Here is a 22,332-nt window from a genome sequence, read left to right as displayed (position 1 = left end):
CACTGAAACTAATGGTTAATTCAACAATAAGGGGTAGATCTTTCACTTTTTCTGTAAAATGCTTGTCTGTTGGATACTTCTCTAAATCTGAACATACAGATTAAGACAGACTAGGAAAAAGGATTGGCTATCCAATTCCAAAAAAGCAGGCCTCTGAAAACCCCATGTTCAACAGAACACTCGTAGAATAACAGAAAGGGCAACTGAGGTGGAGCTTTCAAGGATGGAGATAAAAGGAAGAGAATCACTTGTAAGCAGACACTAGTGATTGGAACATGGAATGTGAGAAACTTTCTGTAAACTATCATTAAAATAACAAAAGTAACCAAACAAAAAAAGCACCTCTATTCCTATCTCTATATAAGACACATCATTGCAAGTCAAAATAAACCCATGATTCTTTTTTTTTTTAATTTGTGCTTGAGTGGTATAAATAATTAAATTGAAAACACAAGGAACCAGAGTTCTCAGAAAAACACGTGTTTGCCATGAGTTAGAATTGACTTAATGACAACTGGTTTGATTTTTAATCAGTTATTTACAAAATGTCCCCCAAATCACAATCCATTCCAAATTGAAAGTTTTTTGTAGTGAAACAATTATTTGGAAAGGCTACCTCTAACATATTTGAGCCCATTGCAACAAGTATCATTTTGTCAGTCCATCTTGTTGAGGATAGTCCTATTTTTTTGGCAATCCTTTTCCAAGATGATGTCCTTTGCCAAGACATAGCCCCTCCTAACAACATGTCCAAAATATATGGGACAATGCTTCACTATCTTGCCTATAAGGAGCACTCTTGGAACACTTTCCACGATGAGATGCTTCTATTCTTCTCCAATACTACAATTCAAAGTCATCAATTCTCCTATAATTCTATTCATTGTCTAGCTCTCAGATGTATAGCAGATGAGTGAAAAGAGTATGACTAGAATCAGGTGAACCTTGGTCTTTAAATTGTCATTATTGCATTTCAGGAATTTGGAGAGGTCCCTGACAATAGACTTGTCTAGTCAATATGTCTCTCAATCTCTTGACAACTAGTACCAGTGGTGTTGATTATGAATCTAAGTTAAGACGAAATTGTTGAAAATGTCAGTCTTTTCGCCATCTATCATGATCTTGTTTATTGGCTCAATGGTGAGGACTTTTGTCTTGAAGTTGAGATGTAATTTTAATATTGAAGTCTGTAGTCTTGGAAGTGCTTCAGGTCCTCCTCCTTTTTCAGCAATCAAGGTTGTGTCATCTGCATAATGCAGATTGATGTAGTCTTCCAACCCTGATGCAACATATTTCTTCATCAAGTCCTAATTCTTGAATGATGTGCTCAGCAGACAAATTGAATAGACATGGAGAAAGCATACAGACCAGACACACATCGTTCTTGATTTTAAAACATGCAGTGATCTCTTACCCTACTTGAACAACAGATTATTGGTCTAGATATAAGTTTTGCGTGAGTGTAACTCACTTTTCTGAGATTCTCATTCTTCTCAGTGTGCCTTATAGCTTATTCTGATATCCACAGTCAAAAAATGCCTTTGCATAGGCAATGAAGCACAAAAAGACTTCTTTTTTTTCTGGTATGCTCTGCTTTTTAACAAGATCCATTCTGACATCAGCAATAATATGCCTGGTGCCATGCCTCTTCTAAATCCTGCTTGAATTTCTGGTAGTTTTCTTTCAAATTTCTAGCCATTTTTTAATGATCTTCAATATTTTGCTTGCAAATGATATGATTAATATTGTTTGATAATTTCTACATTTTGTTGCATCGGCTTTTTTGGGAATGGGAAAAAATACTGATCTCTTCCTGGCACAGGCTGGTGAGATCACTGGGGCTGCATATATCTCTTTAACCATGTAAATTGGTATCCTATCAATTCTTGGGACCTTATTTTGTTTGCCAATGAGTTCAGTGCACCATAAGCTTCTTCCATCATCACCATTGGCTCTTTACCATATACTTCTTCCTGAAAAATTTCAGTGTCGACAGGTTATTTTTGGGACAGTTGCACTCTGAATTTCCTCCATCTTCTTTGTTTTGTTTTCAAGATTTTCTCCATACCATCTCTCAGTACTGCAAGTTGAAACTTGAATTAGTTTTTCAGTTCTTTGAGCTTGAAAAATGCCAAGTATCTTATTCCTTTTTTATTCTTCAAACTCAGCTGTCTGCACATTCTGTTATAATACTTTTCTTTGTCTTCTAGAGGTGCCTTTTGAAATTCTCTATTAATCTCTTTGACTTTGACATATCTTTCCTTTGTTTTTGCTTCTCAAATATTCTAGTGCAATTTTTTGTCTCCTCTCTCATCCATTTTTTTTCTCCTCTCTGTAATGACCATTTGGTCTCTTCGTAGATGGCAACTTTAATGTCATCCTACTATTTATCTGGTTTTCCATTATTAGTGTTCAATGCTTAAAACTTGTTATCAGTTTGATTTTTGTGTTCTGGAAAAAAAGAAATGTAACTTCTAGTGATCCTGTAAGGCAGAGTAAAACTTCCCCACAGGGGCTGTAAATCATTTTGTTGTTGTTATTTTATATGGAAAGCTCCCTGAATTTGTTGCTCATCCTTGCACAGGAGTCATGCTAATCTTCTCTGTATCATTCCAATTTTAGTATATGTGCTGCTGAGTGAGCACACATCTTTAGCAGAGCATAAGACCTCACTTTTCTCCCATGTTGAAACTGTGATGTTCAAACCACAGTATTTTGTTAGCAGCTCAATATTCCCTTCACTGTACCATCAGAGAAACTTGAGTTAAATTGTTATCAGCATCATACTTATTACAACACAAAAATGGATTTTCTTTATAATAAATTATAATATTTATTATGATACTTAACATGTTGTAAGGAGGGACCAGTTCTTGGAGAGGGACATCATACTTGGGAGGGTGGAGGGACAGTGCAGGAGGGGAAGGCCCTCTATGAGGTGGATTGATTCAGTGACTGGGGTAATCGGGATGGGAGTGTCAGAGACAGTGCGATTGGCACAGGACAGAGCAGAGTTTAGGGCTGTTGTACATAGGGTCGCTATGAGTTACAAGAGACTCGATGGCACATAACAACAACAACAATTATTTCTATATAAATTATACTGTAAGACTTTTGTGGGGAAATAAGTTTGGCTCTAACGACAAATGCAAATGTTTAGAGTAGTAGATTTTGAAATTTATGAGCTTGTTGTATGGTTTAAGTTGTAGAAACATTTATTCATTCTTCCCATTCACTTATTTGTTGGTTTTCATTATGGTTTGGATGAAAGTTTACAGAGTACATAGTTTCCCTTTTAACAGTTTGTATAAAACATAAAACATTCTGTTTTATAATGTTCGTTGATGTTTCCTCAACATAACAAAACTCTCCCCACTTCCCCCTTAGGTTCTCTGTTTCCATTTATCCTTTCTTGACCCTGAATTTTATTTTGGGGAAAATTCCTACTCTTTTGAACACATATAGTTAAAGATTCTGAGGACTATGACTTTCATCATTCTTATTGTTTACTATATAAGTCCGTGTATTATTTACCTGCAGTGTTACCTATGGATGTGTACATGGTTCCAGGCTTTAAAATTGGATACTGGCCTAGTCTCGGGGTCCAACAATCAGTGCCAGACTAGTAAATCTGACTTTTTGTTTTTTAAGGCTTGGCTTTTTCTTCTATATCTTTCTCCGATTTTTTCCAGGGCTTTCTATGGTCCCAGTTAGGGCAAATTATGATATTTGCTGGCTACAATTTGCATATTCCGTTAATTTTAGAACAAATTGTTTCTTTTATGTCTTCATTTTTCATTCCTTTATTTTGCTCATGTAGTCACTGCTCACAGTCAGATCTAAAACATCATCTTTGTGACCATGTTGGGTTAAAACAGTTGATCTTGCTGCCTCCTAGGGCTGTATTTTTAAGCCCCTAAACTCAGTGACTAATTTCCTCAAGGTTTATGTCTCTGGCTAACAATTTTCATAATTTTGTGTTACGTTATACATGGATGAGGATCTCCAGTGGCATTGTCTTAACAAGTTGTCATCTTACTCCAGGACTCTGTGCCTCTGGCAGGTCCAAACCACCAGCAGCTAGATAGAAATACTGTTGCTCATTTCTTTAAGTGCGGTTGTGCCTCAATATCTGAATATTGTCCTATCATTGTCATCCTCACAATCTCTGACACACATTGTTTTTCTTTTTGTTTCATTTATTTTGGCACTGATATTTACTCTTTTTTCTGAGGGTCTGCAAAAACTTTCTCTTTATTCCTTCTATATAGTCTTTGGAATTTTGGAATTAACATGTTCATTTTAACAATGGTTTCTTTTTATAAATTAATCTATAAGCAGTATTGTCATTTGTCTCAAATATTTTCGTGTAATTTCTTTCTAAGTTTTTTTTTTTACATTTTTAATTTATTCTGTTATTCAGTAGGGAGATTTGGTGACCTCATGAGTAAATCAAGCTTTCAAATCCACTAGCTGCTCTATGGAAGAAAGGGCCTTGGTCTCCTACTGTGTGGTTTATAGTCCCTGAAAACCTGAAGAGTCAGCTGGGAGTTGATTCCAGGTTAATGACAATGAGTTTTAATTTCCAAGTTTTATTATACAATAGGTTTTAAGCAAAATTATTTTCCTTTTCCATGCAACTTAATTTTTTTTCTTCCTGGTGATAATTTCAAATAGAATCTTTATAGAAGCAAATTGTCACGCCTTTCTATCTCAAAGCATATGAGTCAGTCCAAACCAGTAATTTTATTTATTAGCACTTGAACGAGCTTAGCCATCTGTCTCACCAGGGCTCCATATATGTACATAAATACACGTAAATTTAATTTTATGTGTATAAATACAGATGTTGTTGTTGTTGTTGCTAGGTGCCATCGAGTCGAGTACGACTCACAGCGACCTTATGAATAAAAGATCTGAACCTGTCCTGTCCTGCCCCATCCTCACACTTTTTGACACACAAGAGCTCATTATACCTGGTCATTATACCTGTCAATCTACCTGGTTGAGGGTCTTCCTCTTCTTTGCTGATCCTCCACCATTCCCAATATAATGTCCCTCTCCAAGGAATAGTGCCTGCTAACAACATGTCCAAAGTTTGTGAGAACACTCTGGCTACACCCTTTTCAAATCCCTAGGATTTTCAGTGCTCTTATCTAACAACACAACTCAAAAACATCAATTATTTTTCTGTCATCCTTATTCATTGTTTAGGTCAGATGTACAATTAATAATTGGAAAGACCATGGCCTGAATCAAACACACCTTTGTCCTCAAACTAACATCTCTACTCCTGGATAATTTGGAAAGGTCCCTACATGCAGATTTTCCCATTGCAATGTGTCTGTCTCCTTATTTCCTGACTGCTCATACTAAGGGTGTTAATTGTGGATCCAAGCAAGATGAAGCTGTTAACAGTTTCAATCTCCTCTCCATCCATCATGACACAGTCTATTGGTCCAGTGGTAAGAATCTTTGTTTTCTTGATATTGAGACATAATCCATACTGAAGACTGCATTCTTTGATCTTCTGCAAAAAGTGCTTCAAGTCCTGTTCACTTTTAGCAAGTAAGGTTGTGTCATCTGCATAACACAGGTTATTGAGGAGTCTCCCTATAATTCTGATGCCACATTCCTCTTCTAACAGAAAAAAATGTAAGCCTCGTGCCTCAATGTTGAAAGATATCATGGGCAATATATTAGATGATTCAGAAAGCATCAAAAGAAGATGGAGGGAATACACAGAATCACTGACCAGAAAGAATTGATGGACACTGAAAAAATTATGTCTTAATATTAAATTTAAAAAAGTGAGTTGCATTAGGTAAATCTGCTTTTGGGGACCTTTCCAGAGTTCCAAGAAGCAACAATGTCAGTCTAGAGACTAAGGTGTGTCTGATCCAGTCCATGGTCTTCACAATTACTTGTTATTCATCAGAGAGCTAGATAATGACTAAGGATGACAGAAGAAGAAACTATACCTTTGAGTTATGGTGCTGGAGAAGATTCTTGAACATGCCTTGGAACACCAAGAAAACAAATAGGTCTCTCTTGGAGAGGGTGAAACCAAGTTTCTCCTCGGAGGCTAGGATTTTGGCAAATGGTCAGGAGTAACTGGTCCTTGGAGAAGGACATCCTACTTAGAAGGGTGGAGGGATAGTGCAGGAGAGGAAGATTTCAGATGAGATGAGTTGATACTGTGAGTAGGACAATGGGGCTTGGTGTGTCGGAGTCAGTGAGACTGGCTTAGGACAGGGCAGTCTTCAGAGCTGCTATACATAGTGTTACTCTGCATTATAGATGACTTGATGGTAAATAACAATAACAACAACAACATTAACCGTGGAAATTGGCTTCACAGGTTTGGTTGGTTTAGGATTTTTTTTTAATTTATTTGCAATTTACAGGAATTTCTATGAAAGCACTATGATTTTTATGGAATGAACAGTTCCTCTGTTCTGTTAATATTCACATATAGATATTCACATGCCTAGAATGGTAGCATACTAACATTGTGTTCTTTCCTCAGTGCCTCTACTGAAGGATTATTGAATCGTCAGTGCATTTCATGTAATTTTATGAAAGAACATTGTACGTATTTTAGTGCCAGTTTCAGTCCCATGAATCAACATTTCTTATTATTCTGTAAAGGTAAGAAAATGCAAAAATTTTAGAGAAATGTGTTTTAGTAATTCAGCATCTTTTATTACTTATATTTTGACTGGTTAACAATGTGATTTGATAATTTTAATTCATAAGTGTTTTGGTTAAAAGTGTATTAATTGTGAATCAATTGAGATAAGTATTTTATTCAGAATTCAAATTAGAAATAAAAATTATACATAAGTCGAAATAGACTTGCAATTAAGAAGGGTCATTTGAAAATGGACATTTAATATAATGGACAATTAATATGAAAGTGAAAAGTGATAATAAAGCCATTTCAAATCCATAAATTAGTTTACCTGGTCTATATAGCAAAAGCAACAACTGATTGGGATCCACTGTAAATTAAATATATTTACTCCAACTGCCTTTAGCTATGGGCAACTATATATAATTGTTGTTGATTGTCTTCATGTTGAGCACAACTCATAGCAACCTATGAACAAAAGGCCTACAACTATTGACATTTATTAAAAGTTCATAGAGTTTCTGGAGGCATGTTATTTAAAAATGGATGCCACGCCTGTTTCCAAGCCTGTCAGAGTATGTTACTGTTTTTATGTACCATTGAGTCACTTGTGATATGGAAAATTATTTTGTTTAGGAACAATATTATAGGGATAAGTATCATCTTATATGTTCATATGGTATTTCTAAGATTTATTTAATTTAATAATTTCTCAGAATTGTAATAAAACTTGTTTGATTTAAAATATGATTAAAATTTGATTAAATTATTTTATTAAATTTGATTAAAATCTGATTAAATACATGTAACCTTTCCAGTTATAAGTTCTCTTTTTATGACAATATGAGGAATTACTAACAATTGTTGCTTTTATAATTTGTTCTTGACATCTGAAATAAAATGATAAAAAATGAATTAAGATTAAAACTATAAAAGCCTGTAGACATTATATAGAGTCCCTTAGAGAAGTGAAGATCCAAGGTAAACTTAGAGAAGTGAAGATTCAAGGTAAAATCTTGTGATAGCATAGTAAATAACTAGAAATTCTGATTAATTTATTTCCTTCATTAAGAGGATTATTAGCCTCAGATATTTTAGTCACGTGTTGGATAAAATATTTTTAATGTATAGGGATTTTTTCTTTCTTTGATGAGTAGTAAATGAAATGCGATCTGGAATCAATGCTTGAGGATATCACAGGATCATGATTTCCTTTTGTAGACATCCCTGAACATTTAATTTTTTAAAAAAAAATACAAGACAGAATAAAGCATTTAAGAGTAGTTAAAGCCTAATAAATATAAAATTAAATTACATTCTAGGAAAAAATAATCCTTAATAAAAATATTTACAAATAGTTTTTATTCCCAGTATTCTTATTTTAATGCATAATATATCCATTGAAGTAAATAAATTTACTGTACGGGTCTATACTTCATTATATTTTAATCATGAAATGCTGCTTTTTTCATAATTCCTTTCCGTAATTATGACTTTTAAGTCTTTATGATTATATAAATAAATGTGTGTGTGTGTGTGTATGTGTGTGTGTGTATTTCAAATTTGTTTCTTTTTTAAATTCAGGTCCAGGTGTCCCAGTGGTCAGCCTACATAACACAGACAACCCAGAAAGTGAGTATGTGAGTAAGGCAATTCAGTACAGTCAATACAGTAATTATCAGTCTCAGGATGGTTGTCATACTCTAGAGAATGTTTTTCAAGGGTATATATAGCGTGGGCTAAACTGTCTAGGCTCTGTCATCTTGGGATTTTAAAATAAGAATTAAAACACGTAGTTTGAACTATCTTTTAGTTGGTGTTGAATCAATCCTTGGTGTTTTATATGCCTGAAATGAAGAAAGAGTGACTGATAAATTTGTTAACATTTCAGTCTACCGACTCATGATTTCTCTGATTTAATCTTTTCTGTGATTTCTGGAGACTATTCCTTTGGAGCAGTGCTTTTTGTGGACTTTTAGGAAATTTATGAGACATACTTTTTCTCCCTACATTTTTATGACTTTTATGTTTCAGATAGCCAAGATCTTCTAATTACACACACATACATATATATATTTCTTCATTCATTCATTTTTTTACATAACATCCTTTTTTTATATGTTCAATAACTAAGAACTGTCAAACATTTGCAACCGAAATAGACACTACATAGATGTTAAGATATGATTAATACATTTAAGAAGGTATAGGCAGAAGTAAATATATGATCAAATTACCTATAAGAAAGAGTAGCTAGCCCATTTCCTGCCTTTCTTTCTCACTCCTTTCTTCCATCTTCTTTCATTATTTGTTGTATTTATTGCTTTTAAACTAGTTTATTTACAATTTGAATGCATTGTGTTTGAGAACAGATTCTTCCAATTTCCCTCACCCCTTAACCCATCAAATTAGAGACCTCCATCGTTAATCTTCCGCTCACCCTGCACATCCTCATCCCTAGGCTTTCACCCTCCCCCACCCTCTTTGGATCCTTATATTCATTCCACAATAATGGTTTTATACAGTATCTGTCCTTGTGGGACTGAGTTACTTCACTCAGCATAAAGATCTCCTGTCCTTCCCAAGTTAGGTACTAATTTACAAAATCATTGCTCCTCCATGCTGCGTAGTATTCCATTGTGTGAATGTACCACAATTTTTCAATCCATTCGTTTGTGGTTGAACATTTGGGCTGTTTCCATGTTCTTGCAATGGTGAATAATGCTGCTATGAACATTGATGTACAAATCTATGTTTGTGCTTCAGATCTCATTTTCTCAGGGTATATTCCAAATAGTGGAATAGCTGGGTCATATGGAATTTCTATGTTCAGCTTTTTGATGAAGTGCCAAGCTGCCTTCCAGAATGGTTGTACCATTATATACTCCCATCAACAATGTATAAGAGTCCCTATCTTGAAAAATCCTCTCCAACATTTATTACTTGCAGCCCTGTTAAACTTTACCACTTTTACTGCAGTGAAATGGTACCTCACTGTGATTTTGATTTGCATCTCTCTTATTGCTAGTAATTTTGAGCATTTCTTCATGTGTCTGTTTGTACTTTGAATATCTTCCTCTGTGAAAACTCTTTCCCTGTCTTTTGTCCATTTTATAATTGAGTTATCAATCTTTTTCTTGCAGATGCCCAGGAGTAGTCTATAAACTTTCATTATAAGACATTTGTCTGAGATTATATTACCAAATATTTGTAACCAGTCTGTAGGTTTTCTTATCACCCTGTTGGGAAAAGTTTTTGATGCCTGAATTTAGTGTTTAGAAGGTCCCATTCATCAATCTTACCCTCTTCATATTGTGCATTTCTGGCTGTATTTGACAGTCTCTTCATACCTTGGACTAGTGCTTCTAAGCTTGATCCCAGTTTATCTCTTATGAACGTTATGGTTTTGGGCTTTACCCCCAGATCACTGACCCACCTTGAGTTGATTTTTGTATGTGATGTGTGATGTGAATCCTGTTTTAGCTTTCTATAGGTAGAAGTCTAATCTCGCAAGTACCAATTGTTGAAAAGATTGTCATTTCCCCATTTGATAGCTTTGATTTCCTTGTTGAATCTCAGCTGGTCAATTCTATTCCACTGATCTGTGTGCCTGTCATTGTACCAGTACCATGCCGTTTTTGTTACTACTGCTATGTAGTATGTTTTGAGGTCAGGGAGTGTTATGCTTCCCACCTCAGTTTTGTTTCTCAGTGTTGTATTTTTTTTTAAAACTACCTTATATTTATCATCAACTTGTTAATATACCAGAACTGGTCAACATAATTTCACACAAAAAAATTTACAAACTCATGGCCTAGTGGTAAAAAAAACTGTGCTGCAATCCCAAAGGCATATAATGTGAATCCACTAGCTGCTCTGCAGGAGAAGGATAAGCAATCTTCTTCTGTGTGATTTACTGCCTCTGAAACTCATTGGAGGATCAGCTATAGGTGAGTTCTGACTCAGTGATACTCAACAACAAGAACATTATGAACACTTTCGAGATTTTATATTTATTAACACATTTAATTTACAGAACAACCACATGAGATAGGTAATTCTATTTTTCCATTTTATAGTTGAGGAAACTGAGTCTTGGAATGGTTTAGTTATTGGCCAATGTTATATTAATTAATGACAGATCCAAGAATCAAACAAGGCATTCTGACTCCAAATTAATGGTACAAACAGTGCAATATAATGCATCATCTTATTGTAGTTTTGGCTTTTGAGTCAGAAACTTATGGTTAAGTAGTAGTCTTTGACTTAAAGAAGATATTTATGTTACTGTGTAAGATTCAGTGGCATACCATTATGGGAGAAGGTAATAAATATTTCATATTCTTTAAATACCAACAGAAAACATAATTCCTGACCTCACAAAGACAATTTTTTTCAACGTACTTTATTTTGTGCAGCAGAAAGAAAATTTGTACTAACAGCAACAATAAAGATAATAAAGGCACTGCAATTTTTAAAATGGAAAAAAAATATTGTCAATTATTAGTATAGGGAGCTCTGGTGGCCGAGTAGCAAAAAGCTGTCCTGAAATAGCGAAAGCAGGCAGTTAGAGTTCACCAGCTGCTCCTCCGAAGTATCAGCAGTCTCCTCCTAAGAGATTTACTGACCATGAAAACCCTCTGTTAGTACTGGAAGTTCAACTATAGGTCAGATCCTACTTAACAAGTAGCAAGAACAACAAAAACAAACACGGTTGTAGGTATAGAAATCTATGTATAAAATTGACTAAAAATATACTCTTTTTGACACTGAGAAAAATAAATTAATATACACAGTATCTCATTTCTACTAGGCAAATAAGCAAGTAGATTTGCCATCAGGTGAGATAAATCCATGTCGTAGGGAATGTGTCAAAAAAATGGCAAATATTTGGGATCCATTAAGTAATTTATCTTTAAAAAAGAGTGATAAAAACTTGTGTCAACTTCATTTTTATTTTAACCAATGTTACGACTCAATATTTTTGTAATATATTCTGCTGCAATTCACAGAACATTTTTGTTTCCAGGAAGTATCTGTGATTTCCTTATTCAGTAGCCAACTCTAATTGTCTCAGGATAAAGAAAGAAAGAAAGAAAGAAAGAAAGGACTGTGAAGAGGGTCAGGTGTTTAATTTTCTTTTCAAAGGACAATTACAGCAAAATCATTCAATAGGAAGTCAGTCTTTGGGTTAATGAAAATACGTACACTAGTGAATCAGTCATGACTCTTTTTTCACGTCAAGTGGAACAGAGCATGACGAGAAAAACTGAGAAGAAAAAGGAATAATTAAAGCATAGAAAACTTTTACACCCATTGTTTGCCAGAAGTGGAGAGTAAAAACTACAATGTCATATATCCTAACAAATTAACAACCTTAAGGTATTAACATTGCTAATAAAGAAATGAAAGACTCCTACAACTTGCTTGTAAACAGTAAAAGAGCATCAGATATTTTGCAAAGCAAATAAATATTAATATGTAGGAGAAGATGGGCAATCTCCTCCTGTACTATTAATTGCCTTTGAAACCCTGCTGGAGGGTCAGCTATGGATTGGTTCCAACTTGAAGGTACACAACAACAACAACAATAACATTTAACTATGAAATATTTTCTATCTTACTGGTACAGCATCTGGCAACATTTATTTTATTGTACATTTTATTCTGTGTATAGAGTCAGAACTGACTTAACAGCACCTAGAAACTTAATTATAAAATACTTCTAAGTACAGCATACTATCACAGAACTACCTATCCATCTTAAGAGAAAACTATTATATTTAGCAAATGATGATCATTTAGAAGTAAGTCTTAATGGAAGAAAACCCAGTGCCACACCAATCTTCAATTTATAAGTCTGTTTAGAACCACTTCTTAACTTTTATTTCTCCTCTCTTACATTCTAAACCCCAGTATTTATGTATGGAAGGAAGACATAACAGATTCAAATATCCTATGGCTACTGATTACATTAAGCTAATGAAAATTGTGTTACCAAACAAAGGGAGAAAAATTATGTCAGGACATACATTTCTCCTGTCTTGTTCATGTGGAATTCCCACACGTTAGCTGTTATTCTCACCCGAACAGCACTGATCCCTCAATGTGGATCTTGTACCAGGTGATCTCCATGAAAGTGCTTGTCTTTGGTGTCAAGTCCTTAATAATCTCCAAATTTACTTTATCACCTCTTAAGATTCCTACTACTGTTATGTGCCATTGAGTTGAAACTCACTCATAGTTGACTTTACAGCAGATTCCAGAAGCTTTAAATCACAGAAGAAGAGATTGACTAGGTTTCTTTCAACACAGTAACTGGTCAAAGGTTTACTTACCTATGTATTTGTATTTATCTCTTTATTAAAATATCATAATAAGTAGGTCTATTCACCAAGAATATGCAACTCTAAGTATGTCCTTTCAAAATATATGGGACCTGAATTAACAAAATGAAGGAAAATATAACCCATGAAACCAACACATTGCTATCAACTAAATTCTAGCCCAAAGAGACCTTTAAGACAGAGTTCATTCTCCCATAGTCTTTATTTCTAGAAAGACATACAGGTCTTTCTCTCTTGGAGTGACTCATAAGTTTGAACTACCAATCTTTTGGATAGCAACAAAATGCTTACTTTATCTAGTGTAATACCAGAGACAGACCTCATAAAGGGACCATTCTTCTTGTCTGGGGAATTAACAAACCATTATCAATCAGATTAATCTATTGACATCTGTAGAACTCTAATGGCAGATTTCTACCTTTGTTTTGCTTAAGTGAGCTCCAAACCTTTGCCTACTTAAACCAAATGTTGAACTCCAAAATTCCTGGCATATATTTTAGAATAAAAATTAGAAACACCAAGATCATATTCTATGATAAAATATAGTTCAACTATAAATAAACAATTAAAAAAGTATCTGAAAACTTTCATTTGTATGGATATTGCTACATTGTAAGTAATATATAAAGAAGTAAATTTTTAAAGTAACTAGATAATATCTTAAAGGAAGGAAATGAAATACAACATTTCCAAATTTTAAATCAGAGATCCAACCTCTACCTCAACAAACAAGAAAAAGAAGAGTAAATAAAAGAATATAAGTTGAAAGAAGAAATCAGCGATACAGAAAAGGCAAAATCGTAGAGAAAAATAGGTAAAACTAAAAATAATTCTCTAATGAAATCAATAAAATTGATAAAATATAGATAAACTTATTAGGAAAACACAATATAATTACCACTTTCATAAAGAGGCATTGTTACTTAATACATATGTACAGACTTAAAAACATTATCTTTTAAAAATATTTTATTATTTTAGTGGAAGTGTACAAAAAGGCTGATTTTCATTCATATAGTTTCCTCCCTGCCTCTCCCCTCTATTCATTTTTAAATTCGTGTCCTGTTCCAGATGGTTAATTGTCATACACATTAATGTCTAATCATCAATTCCTTTCAGATCTTCCTTCCCTTCATCTACTTCAATGAAGCATTAATTCTGTATCCATTCTTTCCCTGCTCTGTTCTCACAGTATCCTTCTTGGGTTTATAATGGCAGTTTTATGCAGTAAATAAACTTTATCTTATATCAGTAAATTTGATGAATTTAAACAAAACCGTAATGTAAACATTTCTAAAAATTAATTATCTACGAATAACATTCCTACAAAGAAAACTCCTGTCTCTCTTGAAATTATTTGTGAATGTTATTGTTGTTAGGTATTATAAAGTATGATTCAAGTTACTTTATGAACAATAGATCTGAACCCTGCTCTGTTCTGTGTCTTCCTCACACCTCCTGACACCTTAGAACCCATCACAGTAGTCACCGTGCCAATCTACCTCGTCAAAGGTCTTCCTCTCCTTCACCAACCCTCTACCTTTCCAAGCATCCCTCTCCAAGAAATAGCCCCTTCTAGCAACATATTCGAAGTATCACATTTGCTCTCAGAGAGCACTCTGGCTGCATCCTCCACAAGATATACTTGTTTGTTCTCTTGGAAGTCCATGGGATGTTCAGTACTCTTCTCCAACACCACCACACAAAAGCATCAATTGTTTGTCTATCATCCTTATTCACTATCCAGCAGCAAAAGCATAGCAAGTTGTCAGAAAGACCATGGCACCTTAGTCCTCAAAGTTGAAACACTTGTTTCAGTAGTCAAAAATGATAGCCAGCTTAAAAATGAATACTGCATTGGAACAGATGAAGGAAAAGAAATATTTAAAAGGAATATATGGTTAAGCATTATTTGTATGACAACAGTCCAGAATAAGAAGTGCATAGCAGAGTGGACTGGAGAAGGAGTGGGTGAGGGGGAAAAGTATGCAACAATGAATGATTTTTTTTAAAGCGAACTGGCAAGTGGGGTGGTCAGGGAGGAAAATGTTCAACAATGAATACCAACTTATTCTGTAAACTTTTGTTAAAAATATAATAAAGAAGGGTAAAAAAGACTATATAGCCTTCAATATGTATTGCATCTCAATGCCAAGGTATGAAGATTCTTACCATTGGACCAATTGCCAGCATCGTGATGTAGTAGTTGTTGTGTGCAATCGAATCCTTTGCGACTCATAGTGACCCTATGTACAAGAGCTCTAAACGCTGTTCTATCTGGTGTCAACCTAGCCATCTCAAGCTCACTTATTCCCATCGCTTCAGTCACAGAATTCATCCATCTCTTCGAAGGTCTTCCTCTCTTTCGCCGCCTCTCCACTCTGCAAAACATGATGTCCCTCTCTAAGAACCAATCCCTCCTTGCAACATGCCCAAAGTATGTCAGACGAAGCTTTAGAATCCTTGACACCAAGGAGCATTCCGGCTTCACCTTCTCCAGGAGAAACCTGTTTGTTCTCCTAGCAACCCATGGTATATTCAACACTCTTCTCCAGCACCACAGCTCAAAGGCGTTAAATCTTTCTCTATCAACCATATTCACTGTCCAACTCTCTGATGCCTAGGACTATAGCCTGGATCAGGCATACCTTAGTCTCCAGCCTGACATTATTGCTCTTCAGTACTTTTGAGAGGTCCCTCACAGCTGGCTTTCCCAATGCAATTCATCTCTTTATTTCCTGGCTGCTGTTACCAAGAGTGTTGATTGTGGAGCCAAGCAAACTAAAACTGTTAATTATCTCAACCTCTTCACCATCCATACTGATGCTGCCAGTTGGTCCAGTGGTGAGAATCTTTGTTTTCTTGATGTTGAGCTTCAATCCATATAAGAGGCTGCAGTCCTTGACCTTCTGCAGCAAGAGCTTCAGGTCTTCCTCAGTTTCAGCAAGCAGGGTTGTGTCATCTTCACAATGCAGATTGTTGATGACTCTTCCACCAATGCTGATGCCACATTCCTCTTCGTACAGCCCAGTGTCTCAGATGATCTGTTCTGCATACATATTGAAAAGATATGGAAACAGAATACATCCATGACGGACCCCTTTCTGGATTTTGAACCACGTAGTGTCTTCTTGCTTTGTTCTGATGACTGCCTCTTGGTCCAAGTATAGGTTTTGCATTAGCACAATAAAATGTTCTGGGATTCCCATTCGTCTCAGAGTCAGCTACAGCTTGTTGTGATCCACACAGTCAAAAGCCTTTGCATAGTCAATGAAGCACAGATAGACATTCTTCCGGTGTTCTTTGCTTTCTGCCAAGACCAATCTAACATTAGCTATAATATCCCTAGTACCACGACCTCTTCTAAATCCAGCCTGTACATCATGATAGACGGACAAAAGATTGAAACTGCCAACAATTCATCTTACTTCAATCCAAAATTGACACCTTTGGTAGTAGCAGTCAGGAAATTAGGAAACTTATTGCACTGGGAGGCTTGGTCTGGCATACTTTGGACATGTTGTAAGGAGGGACCAGTCCTTGGAGAGGGACATCATGCTTGGGAGGGTGGAGAGACGGCGCAGAAGGGGAAGACCCTCTATGAGGTAGATTGATTCAGTGACTGGGGTAATTGGGATGGGTGTGTCAGAAGCAGTGAGATTGGCACAGGGTAGAGCAGGGTTTAGGGCTGTTGTACTTAGGGTCGCTATGAGTCGCAGGCGACTCGATGGCACATAACAACAACAACAACAACAACAATTGCACTGGGAAAGTCTGCAGTTAGGGACCTCTCCAAATTGTTGAGGCGTAATAATGTCATTTTGAGGACTACGGTTTGAGTGAATACTGTCCTGTATATCAAATTCCCAGAAATTCCCCCAAAATGAGCACTTCCAATGTAATTTTCTAATTAGAGAACATTTTCCTATTTTCCTGAAATAGGCATTATAGTGATATCTTCATGTTCCTTACTTTAAAAAAAAAAAGAAATTATTTTCTCATGATTCTCTTGGAACTAATTGTTATCAAGTGTGAACCTACTTATAACTGACCCTCCACTGGGTTTTCAGAGGCTGTAAAATATAGAGGAGGAGAATGTTCAACTTCCTTGTAAAGAGCTAATATAGAATTTTGACCAGTATTATGGCAGAGTCTTTAGGTTGACAGTGTGACTTCCCATGGACTATGACCACAAGTACTCCTTTCAGAAAATCCTAAGTCAAACTCAACATTAAATAAAAATTATAACATGTTATTATCATGGAAAATTTATACTAGGAATCTACTGGCATGATAACATTCAACTTTCAGTATAATTCAACACATAACTAGTTATTGATGCTCTTTTCATTCTTTTTAAAATTCTCTACTCTGCTGTTTTATTTAAAATAATACTATTGCTATTTCAGGGAGATTTGGTAGCTTAGTTTGCAACAGTTGTGCAGCTCAGAGCCATGTGATTTGAATCCACCAGTTCCTCTGTGGGAGAAGGATGGACAGTCTCTTCCTGTGCAATTTACATCCCTAGAAAACCCACCAAATGGTCAACTATGAATCAGTTGCAACTCAATTACTTTTAAGAACATTATAACAATCAATATATTCTCAAATTCATTAACCTTTACTTCTGCAATATCTAATCTGCTTGAAATTGTAGCCTGTGGTCTTTTTAAGTCTCAGATAGTGTAGTTATCACATATTTTTCACCTAGAATTTTGTAGTTTTATTTCAAGAAATTTGATTTAGATATTATTATTAATTTTTGATGTTTTTTTCTTAAAATCCAATTCTTTTTATCTCTTGTTGAGCACATGGTATATAGTAAAAATCTCTCTGTTAATGTCATTGCCTACTAATTCTACTGTCTGTGTCATTTCTCAATATGTTCTTATGATTACGGATTACGTTTGTCATCATCAGAAGGGGTATTTTCTTTCTTTTCATCCCTTATGATGTTATGTTATTGTTGCTGTTGATATTGTGTACCATCAAGCTGGAACTAACCCATAGCTGACCGTCCAATGGGTTTTCAGAAGGAGTTAATCACACAGAAAGGAGGAGATTGCCCATCCTTCTCCTGTGGAGCAGCGGGTGGCCTGGAACCTCATGCCTTTGATTGCAGCACAGCTTCTTGCCACTAGAGCTCCCAGAAAACTTTGCTTTCGTTATGCACGGGGCAGGGGGTGGGGGTGGGGTGAGTAATTTTGTAGTCCCTTAAACATTTTTTTAATGCAGTAGCAGCATGATTAGATTCATATTTTGGAAATGAACTTGCTAACTCCAACTTTAAAAAGTCAAGGAGCCATTTTTAGTTGATTTGAGGAGCTCACTTTGAAAACTATCATAATAACTCTGGATAGAAACTATTAGAATTTCATTAGTTTCTAGCATTCAGATTCAAATTAATTATCTTTGTGTTTGAGCTGGCTCCTGGTTGACCCTCCAGTGAGCTTTCAAAGCATGCAAACCACGCAGTCGGACATTGCCATCTTTCTCCCAAGAAGCAGCTGGGAGACTTAAATTGCTTTCTTTTGCCAAGGCAACATAGCTCTCTCCCTAATAGGCTGCCAGAGCCTAGTAATTGTTGTTTACCATGAAATCAGAACAGATTCATAGCCGACCCTTCTGTATGTTTTCAGAGGAAGTAAATCACACTGAAGGAGATGCCCATCCTTTCCTTGCAGAGCATCTGGTGGTTTGGAACTGCATCCATTTTGAATTACAGCTCAGCTTATGAGGCCATCAGACTGGGCTTATCAAATGGCAAACAAACAGATAATAATTTCTTGTGTTGAACTGACTTTTTAAAAATCAACTAATAGCAGTTATTTGAAATATTTTTTGTTCACAGAATATTTTGTGTTGGAAAACAATTCTATGCTGAAGGAAGCTGTTCTGAAAAAGAAGATAGTAAAACCAGAAATTAAAATGCTCTATATTGAAGACTATGGTAAAGTTTGTGCATATTGTTCTTTAAACTTAAATTTCTATGCATCTTACAGTTATCCACCTAAATGATCCTTCCTTATTAATATTTTGCTCTTTCTTTGAAAGAACTTCCTTTACAGTTAACCTTTCCTAAAGATTTTACAGACCGAAACCAGTATGCTCTTCTGCTAATAATGTAAGTATTTTAATCTTTTCACAATTTAAAAAAATCTAATGATTTTATATATCTTTTCCTTCATGTAAAGCATTTTTAATAAAACAAACAACTGCTGAATTACTTTTTGTGCTGTTAACTGGGACAACTGTCATTTGTATATTTTCTCAAGGACACCATCGCTAAATTATGTCAAAGGCTGTCTAATTTTTATACTTCTTGCATCCAAAGTAGAATTTGTTGCTGTGCCTAGGAATGACGATGCCAGATAATTAGGTTTGTGAATACTTGCTTGGCAATTAGTCAAGCTCTATGCTCTCTATCACTGTTGATACAACTCAGAGGAAACAAAATCCATTTTTAAAACAATTGGTGGTATTTATGCTACTCCTATCTATTCCAGCTCCCTACCCTCAGTCGGAGTTCATGCAGAGAAAAATTCACTCTTGAAATTGACTTTGGAATTTAAATCAGTCATGCTTTCCAGAAAGTACTATTGTGGCTATATTGTGTTGGGTTCAAAGGCCTGTAACATCTTATGGTTTACTGGCTTATTATTGAATTACCATTGTATTCCCTAGAGTTATTTCCTTTTTAAGAACCTATCCAGTGTGTATCTATGGCAGTGCCTAGAACAGTCTGGAATTATATACATAGCATTAGTGCGTGTGGGGAAAATTAAATACAGTGGTTAAGCATTCAGCCTATACCATAAAATTGTCTGTATTAAAAATCTAATTTTGCTATGTACTAATTGTGTCCTTGAGAAAGTTATTTAACATTTTAAGAGGCTTAATTTCTCTAAATATAATATGTGCATGGCAATACAACCTACTATATTTTAGAACTGTTTTAGGAATTAAATGAACTATAACATATAAACTACATTAGGTATTTCCTAGGATTTAAGCTTATTTTAATTGTTTTTAGTATAATATAGAATTTAGATTATTATTATATTTTAATATTTGGAATTAATTGATGGTTTCACATATTACCAGCTAAATATAAAAAGAGAAGTATAATGATATTTTCCCATTTTTGTGTCCATTTCTTATTCACATACCTCAGACTCTGACACCCAGACCTTTCTCCTTCAAGCTTTTCGATAGCTCTAGAAGTTGTTGATGTCTCAGGGAAATTCTTTCTTCTTACTTTTCTCCTACTTTTGTATCTTTTCTTCAACCTAGTCTTCTTTTGTATTCTCTTGAACTTTGTCCTATATTGGTTGTTTGTTAAGGCAAATATTTAAGGAACTAAAATGGACAAAAATAGAGGAAAATTCTCTATTTCATCTTCTCAATCAGTTATACTTCTCTTTGGGGTAAGAGATCGTTATCCTCATTCAATGAAAAATAAGTAGCCTCAAGGAAAGTTCTCTTCCAGAATGTGCTGACCTTTAGAATGAAGGACAGCAGGACTGTCAGTGAAGCATGACGCATTTATACAGACGGATGTGCAAACAATTACTCACACTTGCATCTTCACTGACTTTAGAGTTGCCCCACATACTGAATATAAGACAGAAAAGAATTATGGGCTCTATTTGCAGCTTTGATTCAGAGAATCTAAGTTACTCATCTTAACATCAGACTTGTACTTTGGAATGTTCAATTTTTTTTTATTCCAAAAAGGAATTGAAGAATTAGCAATGGAAGCTTATTTTTAAGATTTCTCTTAAAAAGGCTAATCAGATATTTTATAGAGGGAGGAAAACTGAGTAAATTAGGTTTAATTTGGAGATAGTCATATCTGAGTTGAGAATTTAGCTTGAATAATTCACTAATACATGGTTTATCTTTTGAAAGTTGCTACATTCATATAGAATAATTTAAGATAATGACAAAGGCACATATATAATATGTTATTTTATAGAGCAAAGATGTCATTGAATAATTTTTTTATTGAATAATTTTTAATAAAATAGTCACTGTGAGCATGGTTCATAGTGTGAGCTTGAAATTTGTGTTTAGAACTGAGCCTAAATATTTCACATGCAATTTAGCAAGTATAAAGTTATTCAATATGTGCTAAGGTACTTAAAAATAATTTACTCAAGTCATATAATTTACATTTTTTGATTGATGAAGGGAAGAATTAAAGTAGATATTTATTCACTAGTAATTATTTTAGTATTTACATACTAATCCTACTAAATATTAGGTTACTGTGTCCAAATCTTTTGGTTTTCAGAGATAAATTCTCCCTTATATTAAAATACAATTTTAATTGTTTTTCCAAGGCAAAAAACACTTCAAGGCAGCACTGACTCCATAGTATTAAAGGGAATAAAATAATAATTTTCCTTAACTTGATAATAAGGTGGTGAGAAATGATAAAAAGGGATTCTTATTTAACCAGCTCAGAGTATAAGTCAATGTTGTATGATGAAAATTAAGGAAAGGTTTCTAAACAGAAAGAACTAGTCTTTACGGATTTCAAAGATAGGAGGAAAGAGTAGAGAGAAAAAAATAAGTAACTAGATGCTGGGAAAGGTGGAAGGTCGGCGAAGAGAAAGACCCTCAAAAAGGTGTATTGATATGGTGACTGCTGCAATGGACTCTTGTATGTCTCAAAGTGTGAGGATGGCACAGCATAGAACAGGGTCAAATCTTTTCTTCATAGAGTCACTATAAGTTATGATTGACTTGATGGCACCTAACAACAATAACAGACAATAAATGTGTACTAAGTTTGGTGAACAGAAGGTTATATACATAATATGGAAGGCTCAGTAAAATATCACTCAAAAAGGGAAAACATAGAGAAGTATCCAAGAGATTCTGACACAAAGATATACTTTACACATATGTAGTCCTTAATTGTAAGTAATGTCAAATATTATTATACAGATAAGTACATAGGCAGACAGACAAGAAAAACAGTCAAAGACAGGTAAAGGGACTGCTATTATGGCTGTACGCAGGGTTGGCCAATGATATTTCTACATATATATTTATAGATGCTGTAAATAATTCCCTGTATATTGTAAGTCCAGGAAGAACTAAAAGAAGATGGAAAAAAAATATACTGAGTCACTGTATCAAAAGGAATTGGCAAACACAGAAGAATTTAAGGAAATAACATATGAGTAAGGGCCTATAGTGATGAAGGAAGAAGTTCAAGCTGCTTTGAAGGAAATAGCAATAAATAAGGCCCCAGGAATAGATGGTATACCAATTGAAGTATTTCAGATAACAGATGTTGCCCTGGATGTGCTCACCAAGTTGTGCCAAGAAATCTGGAGA

At 34.8% G+C, this 22,332-nt stretch overlaps 1 protein-coding gene across 1 annotated transcript in view; it reads left to right on the top strand.

The window, feature by feature from the left end:
* DPP10 (dipeptidyl-peptidase 10 (non-functional)) overlaps window positions 1-22,332 on the top strand; it is a 1,145,057-nt gene that overhangs the window by 1,036,180 nt on the left and 86,545 nt on the right. Inside the window, exons 16-19 of the mRNA XM_006895132.1 lie at window positions 6,530-6,651; window positions 8,219-8,266; window positions 18,833-18,931; window positions 19,036-19,105. Of these exons, the coding sequence (XP_006895194.1) occupies window positions 6,530-6,651; window positions 8,219-8,266; window positions 18,833-18,931; window positions 19,036-19,105 (339 nt within the window). The remainder of the gene's footprint in view (window positions 1-6,529; window positions 6,652-8,218; window positions 8,267-18,832; window positions 18,932-19,035; window positions 19,106-22,332) is intronic.

The sequence above is a fragment of the Elephantulus edwardii genome, unplaced genomic scaffold (genome assembly GCF_000299155.1).
Source record: "Elephantulus edwardii isolate Elephantulus edwardi_28Jun2011 unplaced genomic scaffold, EleEdw1.0 scaffold00160, whole genome shotgun sequence".
NCBI classification, from domain to species: domain Eukaryota; kingdom Metazoa; phylum Chordata; class Mammalia; order Macroscelidea; family Macroscelididae; genus Elephantulus; species Elephantulus edwardii.
The sequence above is the reverse complement of the archived record's forward strand: the minus strand, read 5'-3'. Positions and strand labels throughout refer to the sequence as shown.